This window comes from Bos indicus x Bos taurus, chromosome 16, assembly GCF_003369695.1.
Source record: "Bos indicus x Bos taurus breed Angus x Brahman F1 hybrid chromosome 16, Bos_hybrid_MaternalHap_v2.0, whole genome shotgun sequence".
NCBI classification, from domain to species: domain Eukaryota; kingdom Metazoa; phylum Chordata; class Mammalia; order Artiodactyla; family Bovidae; genus Bos; species Bos indicus x Bos taurus.
Window position 1 is genome coordinate 1,798,365 of NC_040091.1, and position 12,142 is coordinate 1,810,506.

The 12,142-nt window shown below is 57.4% G+C and overlaps 1 protein-coding gene across 20 annotated transcripts in view; it reads right to left on the minus strand.

Annotated features, from left to right (window-relative positions):
• PLEKHA6 (pleckstrin homology domain containing A6) overlaps window positions 1–12,142 on the minus strand; it is a 138,305-nt gene that overhangs the window by 11,023 nt on the left and 115,140 nt on the right. For 13 of the 20 annotated variants that reach the window (XR_003514834.1, XM_027564218.1, XM_027564207.1 and 10 more), the window contains 11 exons: window positions 10,340–10,420; window positions 9,507–9,575; window positions 8,230–8,310; window positions 7,800–7,949; window positions 6,947–7,042; window positions 5,343–5,454; window positions 4,072–4,211; window positions 2,939–3,088; window positions 1,660–1,789; window positions 1,171–1,277; window positions 163–339 (listed from right to left, as the gene is read on the minus strand). Coding sequence is in view for 19 of the 20 variants with exons in the window: in XM_027564218.1 (XP_027420019.1) it covers window positions 163–339; window positions 1,171–1,277; window positions 1,660–1,789; window positions 2,939–3,088; window positions 4,072–4,211; window positions 5,343–5,454; window positions 6,947–7,042; window positions 7,800–7,949; window positions 8,230–8,310; window positions 9,507–9,575; window positions 10,340–10,420 (1,293 nt within the window). In the remaining variant the exon portion in view is untranslated. The remainder of the gene's footprint in view (window positions 1–162; window positions 340–1,170; window positions 1,278–1,659; window positions 1,790–2,938; window positions 3,089–4,071; window positions 4,212–5,342; window positions 5,455–6,946; window positions 7,043–7,799; window positions 7,950–8,229; window positions 8,311–9,506; window positions 9,576–10,339; window positions 10,421–12,142) is intronic. The other 7 variants (XM_027564217.1, XM_027564213.1, XM_027564224.1 and 4 more) reach the window with 5 other exon arrangements.

A 12,142-nucleotide genomic window follows, 5' to 3' on the forward strand; every position in this document is an offset into this window, starting at 1 on the left:
AGCTTCCCCAGGTCTCCCAGTTGCCTGGCTTGGGTCCGTCCTGGCCCCTCCCTGCTGAAACCTCCTCCTCCTCCAGGCCCCTCCGGCTGAGGTTGACCATGCCTGGTAGTGGGCAGTGCTGGCAGACGCCAGGCCATGTCTGTGGGGCCGGGAGGACGTTACCACTTTATAGGCAGGCCGGGCGCCGGGGTCGGGGGCCGGGCTGGGTGGGAGCTGCAGACTCCTCCGCTTGTCCCTCGCGGAGCCGCTCTGGCGCCGCCGCATGCGGTCCATCTGCTCCTCCACGCTCATTTTGGCCTTGCCCTCGCAGGGAAACACAGCACTCTTGGGGCGCTCCTGCTGCGGGGGGAGGACAGGGCTCGGACTGGTGCCCTCCCCTGCCCTCCGACTTTTTACCTGCCAGTATCCCTTAAAATTTCCCTTCTCTGGGAAGCCTGCCGGTAATGAGTTACATTGTGAACCCAGAAGAATACATCTAAGTCCTAACCGCAGTATCTGTGCATGTGACCTTATTTGGAAATGGAGTTTTTGCAGGTGTAATTACGCTACGGAGCCCAAGATGAGATCATTTTCAAATGTGGTATGTTCTAAATTGAATAATGGGTGCCTTTATAAGCAACAGGAAAAAGAAGACATATAGAGTAGAAGGTGATTGAAGGTGGGGCAGAGATTGGGGTGGCCTGTCTACAAGCCAAAGAATGTGTCTACAAGCCAAATGTTGCCAGCAACAACCAGAAGGCAGGAGGGCAGCACGGAATGGGTGTTTCCTCAGCCTGCACACACAGCCCACCTCAGACACCTTGATTCTGGATGCTGGCCTCTCTAATGGTGAGGGAATAATTTGTTTTCAGTCACCATATTCGTGGCATTTTGCTAACTTCCTAGGAAACTAACACAGTGCCTCTGGCCAGCACATGTATCTTTGACCATTGACTTTAGCGTTTGTTTCATCAGTGGCACATATAACAATTTTGTTCAATATGGTATCTTGATTATGCACAGCTTCCTTGTCTCATGGCGTGTTTCCTTGAAGCACTCCCCTGCTTCCCTTCTGTCTTGTTCTACTTTCCTCCTCTAGCTCCGGGCTTCCTGAACTGTGACAGGCGGCCACACAGAGGCTGACTCCCAGCCCAACTCGGGCAAGCTCGGGGCCTGCGGGCGTGCACTCACCCGGGAGGAGAGGCCATTGGTGAGCCCGTTGGCACTCCTCCTCACCACCCTCGATGGGGTCACTTCTTCATCGGTGGGTGACTTGGTCCGTGGGGGTACGATGCCCACTGCAGGGAGACACAGTGGCCAGTGGGTCCCACAAAGAGGGACGCAGGGCTGCCCGCTCCTCATAGGGGCTCGGCCCCGCCCCTTCTCAAGGAGACTTGGCCCCGCCCCTTCTCAGAGATGCTCGGCCCCGCCCATTCCTCAGAGGGGCTCGGCCCCGCCCCTTCTAAGGGAGGCTTGGCCCCGCCCCTTCTCAGAGGGGCTCGGCCCCCGCCCCTTCTTAGGGAGGCTCGGCCCCGCCCCTTCTCAGAGGGGCTCGGTCCCGCCCCGCTGCAAAGGTGGAGGCCCAGGTGGGGAAGCGCTTTCTTGGGTGTGAGCGAGCACCTCTTTGGGCTCCCCCCTGGTGCGAAGCCTTGCTTCTAGGGGACAGCGGGGCAGGGGTACCTTTGTTGAGAGCCGCCTGCTTCTCTGCCTCAACTTCTTGCCTGGTGGACACAAGGCTGATGTCTCTAGAGGTGTCCAGGGGGGATGTCTGTTGGGGGTCTCTCTTGCTTTGCTCGTAGCTTGCCTTGGGCTAGGGAGAAAGGATGAGAAGATGGATGGACGGACTGTGCTACAGTAACCTCGGAGAACTTGGCCCTGGGTGGTGATGCTTTGTTTTGCAATGGTTGGAGTGCCAACCTTTGAAAGAGACATGGAGCAGGGAGACTGTGCACTCACTGGCAAGTGGGCAAGGATGCACTTGAGCCTCCCACCCATGCCAATGTGGGGCCCTCTTGTGGAATGAGGGCTCAGGGTCTCCAAGAGGCCCCCAGTTGAGGCTCATCAGAGAAATTCCCTCATGGCAAACATGAAATGTACAGACTTGCTGTGAGCCAGAGGAGGAACGACTGGAAGAGGGGGCCACAAAACCAAAGATCTCTGAGGATTCTATCGGGTTTTCCCACAAGAAAACCAGATGAGTTTTGTGGGAAGGAAAAGGGCATTGGGGTTGTGGACTCCCAGAACCATGTAACTAGACCAGAGGTCAGAAACTAGCTCTGGCCTAACTGGAGAGCTTGGGTGAGTCCTACCACCTGTTTTTGTCTGTAAAACTGAGGTAATGATGCCTGTCCTGCCCACCTTACCGGGCAGACCCTCAGGGTTGTGCATATTACCAGTAAATGGCTGAGCCTGTTTTACGACTCTTTCTACTCAGCACGCAAACTCTTCCAAGCCTAACTGCACATTTCTCCTGAACCTTGGCTAGCGATTCAGGTGAGAGAAGGAGCCAGAACAGGGGAGAAAGTGTGTGTATCCTTACATTCCGGGGGCTGGTGAGGCCCAGAGACACAGGCAAGGGGAGAAGGAGAGCGTGGGGGGACGGGGGCTGAGGTGGACCGAGGCAGGACGAGACCAGAACGGCACTGGTGGGGATGGGGCACCGCGGGGTCTCCGCTGTCGGTCACGCTGGCAGGGAGAGGGCCCCAACCCACCACCTACAGCCATGGGCTGCCATGGGGCAGGGCAGCAACGCAGTTTTCCATTGTCCACAGGAAGCAAAAGGGGAAAGAGGGCCGGTACGAGGGCCTCAGCCATCCCTTTGCTCATCCCAGAGTCTGACTAGACAGAAGCCAGGAACGCTGAGCTGTGGGAAAGTCAACCCTGGCATAGGGTCAGTGACTTGGTCTCCTGCAGGCCGTTCCCTCCATCCCTGCCCTCGGGGCCCGAGGGCACTGGGTACCTGACCCCTGGCTGTCTCACCACCGCGGTGCCAGGAAGGGGAGTTGGGGTGCGGCCAGAAGCGGCTCTCGCTAGGGAGTGGAGGCACAGTGGGAGGAGACTCCAGGGGGACGTAGGCTTTGGGGAGAGGGGGCCGCGGCGGGCCGGGCTCCTGAGGCAGAGAGAAGCCAGAGCGTTAGGAGGAACAAGAGCAGCCGCTGTGAGAGCAGAAGAAGAGAACGTTAGCAGAGGCAGACGTGACACTGCAGGAGCCTGGGCGGGCCTGACCGCCATACTCCCACCTGAACTGGGGCGGGCCGGGACCCCCTCACTCCCACCCAAGCCTGGGCGGGGCAGGACCACCACACTCCGACCCAAGCCGGGGCGGGCCCAGGACCACCTCACTCCCACCCGAGCCAGGGTGGACTCCATCTGCAGCGCAAGCCCTGCCTGCCCGTGACGCCCTCCTGTACTGAGGCCCCAGCATGTTCTTCAGAGCTCTCTCCTCATCACCACCCCCATCACTCTGGGCACATCCTCCCTTCTACCTCTGTTCTGCTCTCTCTCCTGACTAATGCCTTCCGCCTGTCCTTCTACCTGCCCCAATGCTTCATGGCCCAGCTTAGATTCCACCTTCTCTTTGGAACACTGGCGCTTCTGCAGTCTGAACCGTGTGGCTCAATACTGAGACACACGCCACCACGTTCCAGAGGAGGGCTGTTCACTGTGAATGGGGTAAAGCCCCGCAGGCATCTTTCTTGAGAGGGCCTCACACCATCCCTTGCCCAGTCTCAGAAAAGACTTGCTGGTTTACTGACTCAGAAAATGCTTCCCACACTGACTCTCAGCTCTCCTGTCCCTGAAACAATCCCAGATTTAAATTTCTATTAAGTGTTTGGTATCTTTGCTAACCATCATGGAGCTCAGGAAGACTGCCCTAAACGGCAACTAAAAATGACAGCTAGAGATAAGAACAGGCAAAGGAGAAATCTGGAGTGAAGTTCACAAACTGGGTGTGAGAATGACCATCTTAGTGAGAGAGACAGAGCACTAGGGGCCTCTGGGGAGGAGATGAGCACAGAATTTGTACAGTTTCAAGCAAATGAGGACTGGGTCCTCCCTCCCCGGCCCACCTTACCCACGACCTCAGCTTACCTCACTGAAGCCAGGCTTGGTGGGGGACCCCTGAGAGCCAGACACCAGGGAGAAGGGGCTCAGTGGGCTGGTGAGGCTGGCAGAGCTCAGAGGGCTGGCGGGGCTGTTGGAGCTGTAGGTGCCCGAGGGGCCAAGTCCTCCTTGGGGAAGCAGAAGAGGAGAGAGGTGAGGACAGGGGCAGGGGTGTGGCCTGGAGTGTAGCCGGGCTCTGTGGTGGGAAGGCAGGGGGTGGTTTAGGGTGTCAGGGCCACCTGGCCTGCTGAAGGGACTGGGGCTGGGTCACAGGCTGGCTGTCGAGAGGCAAGCTGGGCAGGAAAAGATAATGGATGGAAATAACACCACTGCCTCCAAGGGTCACAGAGAGCCAGACCAAAGTCCCTGGGCTGAAGGAAGGAAGACACTAAGCTAGTGGTCTCAGATCACCAGTTAGCCCATGGCTCCAAAATCACTGCAGATGGTGACTGCAGCCATAAAATTAAAAGGCACTTAACTCCTTGGAAGGAAAGTTATGACCAACCTAGATAGCATATTCAAAAGCAGAGACATTACTTTGTCGAAGGTCTGTCTAGTCAAGGCTATGGTTTTTCCAGTGGTCATGTATGGATGTGAGAGTTGGACTATAAAGAAAGCTGAGCTCAGAAGAATTGATGCTTTTGAACTGTGGTGTTGGAGAAGACTCTTGGGAGTCCCTTGGACTGCAAGGAGATCCAACCAGTCCATCCTAAAGGAGATCAATCCTGGGTGTTCATTAGAAAGACTGATGTTGAAGTTGAAGCTCCAGTACTTTGGCCATCTGATGTGAAGAGCTGACTCATTTGAAAAGACCCTGATGCTGGGAAAGATTGAAGGCAGGAAGAGAAGGGGACAACAGAGGATGAGATGGTTGGATGGCATCACCAACTCAGTAGACATGAGTTTGGGTAAACTCCGGGAGTTGGTGATAGACAGGGAGGCCTGGCGTGTTGCGGTTCATGGGGTTGCAAAGAGTCAGACACAACTGAGTGACTGAACTGAACTGAGGGCCAGGAAAGCGCTGTGCTCTTTGACCTATTCCAGGGAGGAATCAAGAGGATCAAGGCAACAGCCTCTTTGGTGTATCTGGTCTGTTCTGGGTGGGGGACGTTTCTGGAGCCCTGAGAAGGCCCAGACTGGCTCTGAGCATGGTGTGAGGGCCTGCAGAGGTACAAGTTGGCAGCTGCGGGATGGAGACCAGAGACACGCTTTTTCTGCTGAGGCCAGGAGCCCAGGAGGCTGCTGGAAAGAGCACCTACCTCTGTGCTTGGCTGTGTCTGTGCCCCGGGACGGGTTATTCTTCCTCAGCCCCTCCATTACATCCTGGATCCTCCAGATCTCCTTCTGGATTTGCCGGTTGAGCACCTCATTCTGAAACGGCCAGAAAGCAGGTCAAAGGAAGTTGCTACCAAGGAGCGTCCTGGCAGGAGCATTCCCGCGCTCACGCTCGCACACACATCCCTCCAGCACACGCCTTCTTCACGGGCAGCCTCTGTCTCTTCAGCGTCCAGAACTGCGGGAGAAGAGGGCTCTGTTATCACAGCAAAGAGCCCTCTTCAGTAAACCAAGAGCGAGGACCTGTCCCTCTGATCCCGCCCCACCCAGGGGCGCTCAGGATGGTCTTGGAGTGACCGCCCCTTAGGTGGACACTTGGTGGTGGCCTGTTTTCCCGGGGCGAGAGCTTCAGCTTTACTGTCTTGTTTCACAGCCAAATAGCCCTTCTGTAATGCCCGCATCCAACTTCTGCCTAATTGCCATGAATTCTCCTCAGTTACAGTGTCCACTCCTTGAAAAACAATAGCTCCCTTGATTTAGCATTCCCTGTGCCCCCCAACCCCTACCAGGGGCTGCGCTGAGTGCTTTGCACACACGGACTCACTGCGGCTGCACAGCACCTCTCTGAGGCAAGGACAGCAGTTGTCCGCACTTCAGAGGTGGAGAGGCTCACGCCCAAGACCGTCTGTCAGTAAGCAGCGTGGCCACCATCTGAATCTGGGTCTACTTGTCTCAAGAGCCGGCACCTTGACCATGATGCTCTCCCATCTCCCAAAATGTGCATGTCGAACTGAGGCCTTGCCCACAGGACATGGTGGCGCGTGGGGCCTCTGGCCCTCACCTCACCCACCTAGACAGCTGCAAGGTTGGGTGGTAAGCTTTGTTACCAGGAAGAAGAAAGGGGAAAGCAGGGTGTTAACTGCCTCAGAGAGACAGGGCTTACAAAGTGAGCCAAAGGAGTGGAGCCTGGGGAGAGAGAAGACAGAGGGCGGAAAAGAAAATGCCCCCAGTGTCCATCCTCCTGCCTCCAAGCAGGCATTCCTGACCCATGCCAGAAAGGAAGGCCTCTTTCCCGTCTAAAAACTCGCCATTGTTTATATCTGCATGTCTGTTAAAGTCTCCCACGCTTCAACTTCTCTTTGTCCCCCAAGATTTGACAGAACTAAAGAATGTTCCCACATTATCTTCACCCTGAAACTGAGAGTCTGTTTTAACACACCCTGAACTCCAATACTTTGGCCACCTGATGCACAGAACTGACTCATTTGAAAAGATCCCGATGCTGGGAAAGATTGAGGGCAGGAGGAGAAGGAGACAACAGAGGATGAGATGGTTGGACGGCATCACCGACTCGATGGACATAAGTCTGAGTAAACTCCAAGAGTTGGAGATGGACTGGGAGGCCTAGTGTGCTGTAGTCCATGGGGTCGCAAAGAGTCGGACATTCCTGAGTGACTGAACTGAACTGAACCTTGTCTTTCATTCCAGGACAACCTCCCGGTTTTAAGTCTCTGAACTCTCCAAAGCATGAAAGGAAGATACTGTGGACCAAAGGACAGGGGCCCTGCCTGCCTGGAAGCCCCTTCACCTGGAGGTCCAAGCTGAGCTGCTCCCAGAGCTCGTCGTGCAGGGCAGAGACTTCTGCCTCCAGGCTCTCATACTCCATGGTGCTGTTCGCCAGGGCCTGCAAGGGGAGGGCTCACTGAGAAGCCGCAAGTGCCAAACCGCCCCTCCTCGTCCTGCCTCGGGCCGGGGCACCTGGGGTCTGGCAGGTTGGGGAGGAGGACACGGAGGGATGGGAGAAGGCACAGGGCTGAGATAGTCTGATGACAGCCAAACCCTGGCCTTAGAGGAGGTGCAAACTGCTTAGCCTATCGTACGCCCAAATAGGAAGAAAACAGGATCTTCTCCAGACAGGCTGAAAGGGGCTGATCTCACTCCTATGCCCCTGTGCTGTCCCCAGGGTGGGTGACAGAGACTAAAGGAGAGCCAGAGGAGTCCACCCTCCGGAGGCTAGACACCTTCCTCCCTTTGGGCTTCAGTTTTCCAGGGCTTTTGCTGCTGCTGTCTGCATTGGAGGGCCCGCCCGGTGCCTACTAGGAAGTAGCCAGGGTGGCATGTTGCCAATGTCTTGGTTCTCCAGAGAGGGGAGAGAAAGGGTGTGCAGCAAAGCTGTTAAAGCAGCCGAGGAAGTAAGTGGCCCTCAACTTCACTTTGTCGTGAACAAATCCTGGCGCAGATGTGGCTCGTGGGAAAGAAGCCAAGCTCCCTGGTGGAGACTCGATGGGATGAGGCGGCTTGCTGCCGTTTTGCAAGGCAGCATTAAGGGCTTTGTTTACTTCCCTCCCAGACAGCTTGCTCTTGCCCTCGGGGAGAGTGGGGACTAGGGGAGCCCAGGCTGGGAGGGGTGGCTCTCTGAGCAGGGAGGAGCACAGGATCACCGTGGTTGCCTGAGACAGCTCCACCCGGATGTTGATGAGCTGGTTCTGCAGCGACTCCTTTTTATGCAGCAGTTTCTCTGGGTAGGCGGGCTGGCTTCCAAACATCTCCAGTTCCTGGTGGGTCCCCATCAAGGCACTTTCCAGACTTTCCTGAAGAAAGGCAGGGGAATGCTATGAGGAGCCCTGTTAACTCCTCGCTGGGGCTTTCGGCAGCAAGGGCTAGAGCCACAGGGGTTCAGCCAGGCAGCTTAGCGGAGGTTCCTCACACTGGCCAAGATCCCCAGAGGAGCTTCAGCAGGGCTGAGTAAGGGCAGGACAGAGGTTTGGGGAGGGACAAAGCTTCAGCAGCTGAGTTAGGATGGAGGAGCCACCTACCCCTTCTCTGGGCCAGCCCCCGTGTGCCCGCTAAGGACAACCCCACGGCTCTCACCTTCTCAGCTCGCAGCTGCTGCACCAGCCGCTCCTGCTCCCGCACCGCCTTGTTCTGCTCACACAACTTGCCCAGCAGCTTCTAGGGTCCCCAAGGGGGAAGGGAGGGAGAGAGAAGGAAGTCAAGGGCATGGCCTGACAGGGACCTGGGAACTGGATAAGCAGGACTGGGCCTCTGGATACCACCTCCTTTCCCCTGCCCAGGAAGCCTGGACCTTCACCCTAACCTTGGAGGCTCCTGCGAACAGGAAGTTGTCTTCACCTTGGGGCACTCCCCAAAGACCCGTTGGGGGAGGAGATGGACTTATTCTGAGGAAGCGAGTCAGCTTGAGCAGGGAGAGGGCCGAGAGCTAAATGTTGAGTTCCTGCTCGCCCCTCCTCTTGGGGGTGCCAGTTCACAAGGGGCTGAGGCGATAACACGGCCTCGCCTCTCAGGCCTCCAGGTATGTATGGATCGGAGGGGTACGCCGGTTTCCGAACAAGTCTTAGTAAAACCAGTGAACAATGTACACTGGTCCTGAGGCCCACGGGACCCTGACCTCCCCTCCTCCTTCCAGAGTCTCAGGACGGCTGACGCTGGGGTCCCTCTGAGGTCGGGTCCTGGCCTGCATGGAACCTGTGCCCTGCCTGCTGGGCAGATCCACCACCCACACAAGGCCAGTGGGAAGAGGCAGGTGAGGCCCAACTTGTTTCCTGGGGAGACATGTACTTTCCTGTGTCCACACCTGTATTCACGCCACTCCTCAAACACCCCCTTGGCTCCCTTCTATGGACCAAGAATCTTGTCCCCTGGGTCCTTTACTTCAAGATTGGCTCATATACCACCTGCTCGTGTCCCGGGCCCACAAGCTAGCATGGCGCCCAGCCCTGCCCTCCTGCAGGCCCTGGGACAGGTCTGCTGAGACCCGAGCCTCCTGTTGCCCAGAAGCTCCCTGAGGAGGGACCGGGCCACAGTCTTCCTTCCAGGCACCTGGGGCTACTTCCTACTAAAGTCTGCGTGCCTGAAATAAGCATGGGCCACTGCTATAGACAAGAGGGCCTCGCACTCAGTGGAGAAACACACAGCCACGATGCCAGGTAGGGTGAGCAGTGAGGATGAGAAGGGGCTGAGGGGGCTTGGGCAGAGAGCACTGTCTGCAGGGAGATGGGACAGGGACCAGATTTGTGAGGGGCCACAGGGGATGAGAGGGGGCACAGGAAAAGCCCCCAAGGGGAGAGCTAGAATGAGGGGGCAGCAGTGGGGCCAGAGGGGCAGAAGGAGCAGTAAGCTGCTCTTACGTCTGTGTCTTGCTCGTTCAGCTTGTAGGTGTGGAGGCTGTCCTGGAACACTTCTGGGTACGGAGGGACCTGCAGGAACAGGAGACTGGTTACCGCGGCAGAGGGCAGGGCGTGCGGGCACGGGAGAGCTGACGGCCCCGCCTTGTTCCTGCCACCGGCCACAGCCTTCCAGCTCAGACAGCACCCACTCCAGAACCCGAGCTGAGCCGGCGCTCTGCCTGCTGGAGAGCAGGGGACGGCCCAGCCGAAGCCCGTCCCAGCGGTTCTGGAGGGGCTCCAGCGCCGGGTAGCTCCCAAACGGCTCACGCGTAACAACCGTGGGAACAACAGTTAAGTCTCAGCTGGTTTTGAGGATAAGACCTGGGAGAAGGAAGGAGCATCGGAAGCGTCTGAAAATGACTGCCCTAGTAGACAACGTGCCAGTCCCAGGGACTGGGCCTAAGCCGGAGGCGCCTCTCGGTCCGGCAAGCGCGCCTTCCACTGGTGACACATGCAGCGAACGCAGCCACCCTGCACAAGTGTCCCTGGACGGCTGCACACCACGCCCCATGCTCCCCACCCCAGCCACTGGTAAGCAGACACCAAACGCGAGGAAGAAGTCCTGGACACTCTGTGATCACTGGCATGGCATGAGATGTCAGGGCTGGCTATGCTGATGGTTTGGGGAATGAGCCCGATTTACCCACGAACATGAAGAATGGAGGCGACCCCAGGAATGAAAGGAGGAAGGCCGGGCTGAGCCCAGGGGTAAGGCCTGGCAGAGGAGCGGCTCGACCATGCACGGGAGGCGGGAATGATGCTGACGGGAGCGTGCTGCCAGGCAGAGGCCTTACTTGCATGAAGAGCTGGGCGCTGGGGGAGGAGCTCTCCACCATGCGGTTCACCACACTGATCAGAGCCTCGCTCTCACTCATCTGTGGCAGAGGGAGGAACGGGCGGCTCAGATGCAGTCCACGCGGGGGTCTTCCCCATGCCTGCCTGGGCTCCAGGAGACAGCGGAGGGCGGATCCTCCTCCTGGGGCCTCCAGCACCCTCTCTGCTCTCGCCCGTCACTCACCCGCTGTGAACTCTGGTTCAGGACCCGCACCAAAGCTGCCCATGAGGAAAGGCCATGGCAGGGAGGCGGGAGGTCACGTGGCCTGGCCCGGGCCCAGGGACACCTGCTCAGGCGCCTGCGTTGCGGGCCTCACCCCCCGGCCCAGCCCTCGTTTCTCACTCTGGTTTGGTCAAGGACCACACAGGCAGTGGGAACGGCCAATCTCCCCAGACGGGAACTAAGTGAAACAACTTTAAAGAAAATGCGACCTGCTCTTTGGATGGGCCTTCACGTCGGTTAGGCACAGGCCTCTCTCCCCGAGTCCTGCCCACCTCTGCTCTAGAGTAGAGAGGACTGTAAAATTCTGTTTCCAGAGCTGGGCTGATAGCATCCATGCTGACCTGGGATGATGCCAGGGAGCAAATAAGGAGGTCAAAGCAAGCAAGCCATGTTAGAGAGACACCAGACTGGGACACCGCACTCCCAACATGCACTCTTTATGCTTCAGAGATCTTCAGGAACATGGAGGGGGAAGACTGCTTGCCAAATGAAAGAGAAAGAGCGGGAGGAAGGCTGAGGGAGAATGAGAGGGTGGAGGGAGCACTGGCCAAGCAAACCAACCGGGAAGGCCGGCATCTCCCCCAGCTCCAGGGTGGCAGCGTCGAGTGTAGACACATGGGGGGTGTCCCTGGCTATGTCCCTGTAACTCAGCTGATCTGCGGGGGAAGGTGGCGGGACACAGCGGGCGTGTGCAGAAAACACTTCCAGGGGAGGGAAGTGAGTAAGGGGAGGGGCAGCGCCACCTTAGGGCAGATCTTCTGGGGTTAGAAGATTTTTTACCACATTTTGTACCCTTGTCTTCCCAGTCTGTGTTGGACCCACACTATTTCCCTCCTGCCTGCTTTGGGTGGCTGCCCAAATGCAGCCTTTCTTCTCTACTCTGCAGGCAGGGCAAGGGGCGCCCTTCCTGCTCCATTCACAGGCTCTAGCGCATGTTAAAGGGCTTTCCTAGGATCTGGTTTTTCTACTTTTTTAGCCTGCTTGGGAGTTTTTTTCCTATAACATAAAGTGTGATTTAAAAGGCTTCTAAAAGAACAACTCTAATATGAGATCGAGTATTTGTTAAATGGTTAAAAGTCAATAGGACATCGACCACATTTTCTGTAGCGTCTAAGCTCAATTCCTATCTTCTTAGAGCCTGTGCACGTGTGTGAGCGTGTGTGTGCTGTGTACAGGGTGTGCCCGTGTGGCATGCGTGTGACTGCATGTGGCGTGTGTGTGCTGTGTACAGGGTGTGCCCGCGTGGCATGCGTGTGACTGCATGTGGCGTGTGTGTGCTGTGTACAGGGTGTGCCCGCGTGGCATGCGTGTGACTGCATGTGGCGTGTGTGTGCTGTGTACAGGGTGTGCCCGCGTGGTATGCGTGTGACTGCATGTGGCGTGTGTGTGTTTACGTTTGCTGCCTGTGCGTCGGGCCCGTGTCCCGTGTGTGGGGGACACGCGGATGCGTACAGGACAAGGCATGTCCACCAGCACCTCAGGCTCTGAGAGGGCAAGCGAGGCCCAGGCTCTTGCTGGTCCCGCACGGGTCTCACTCCTG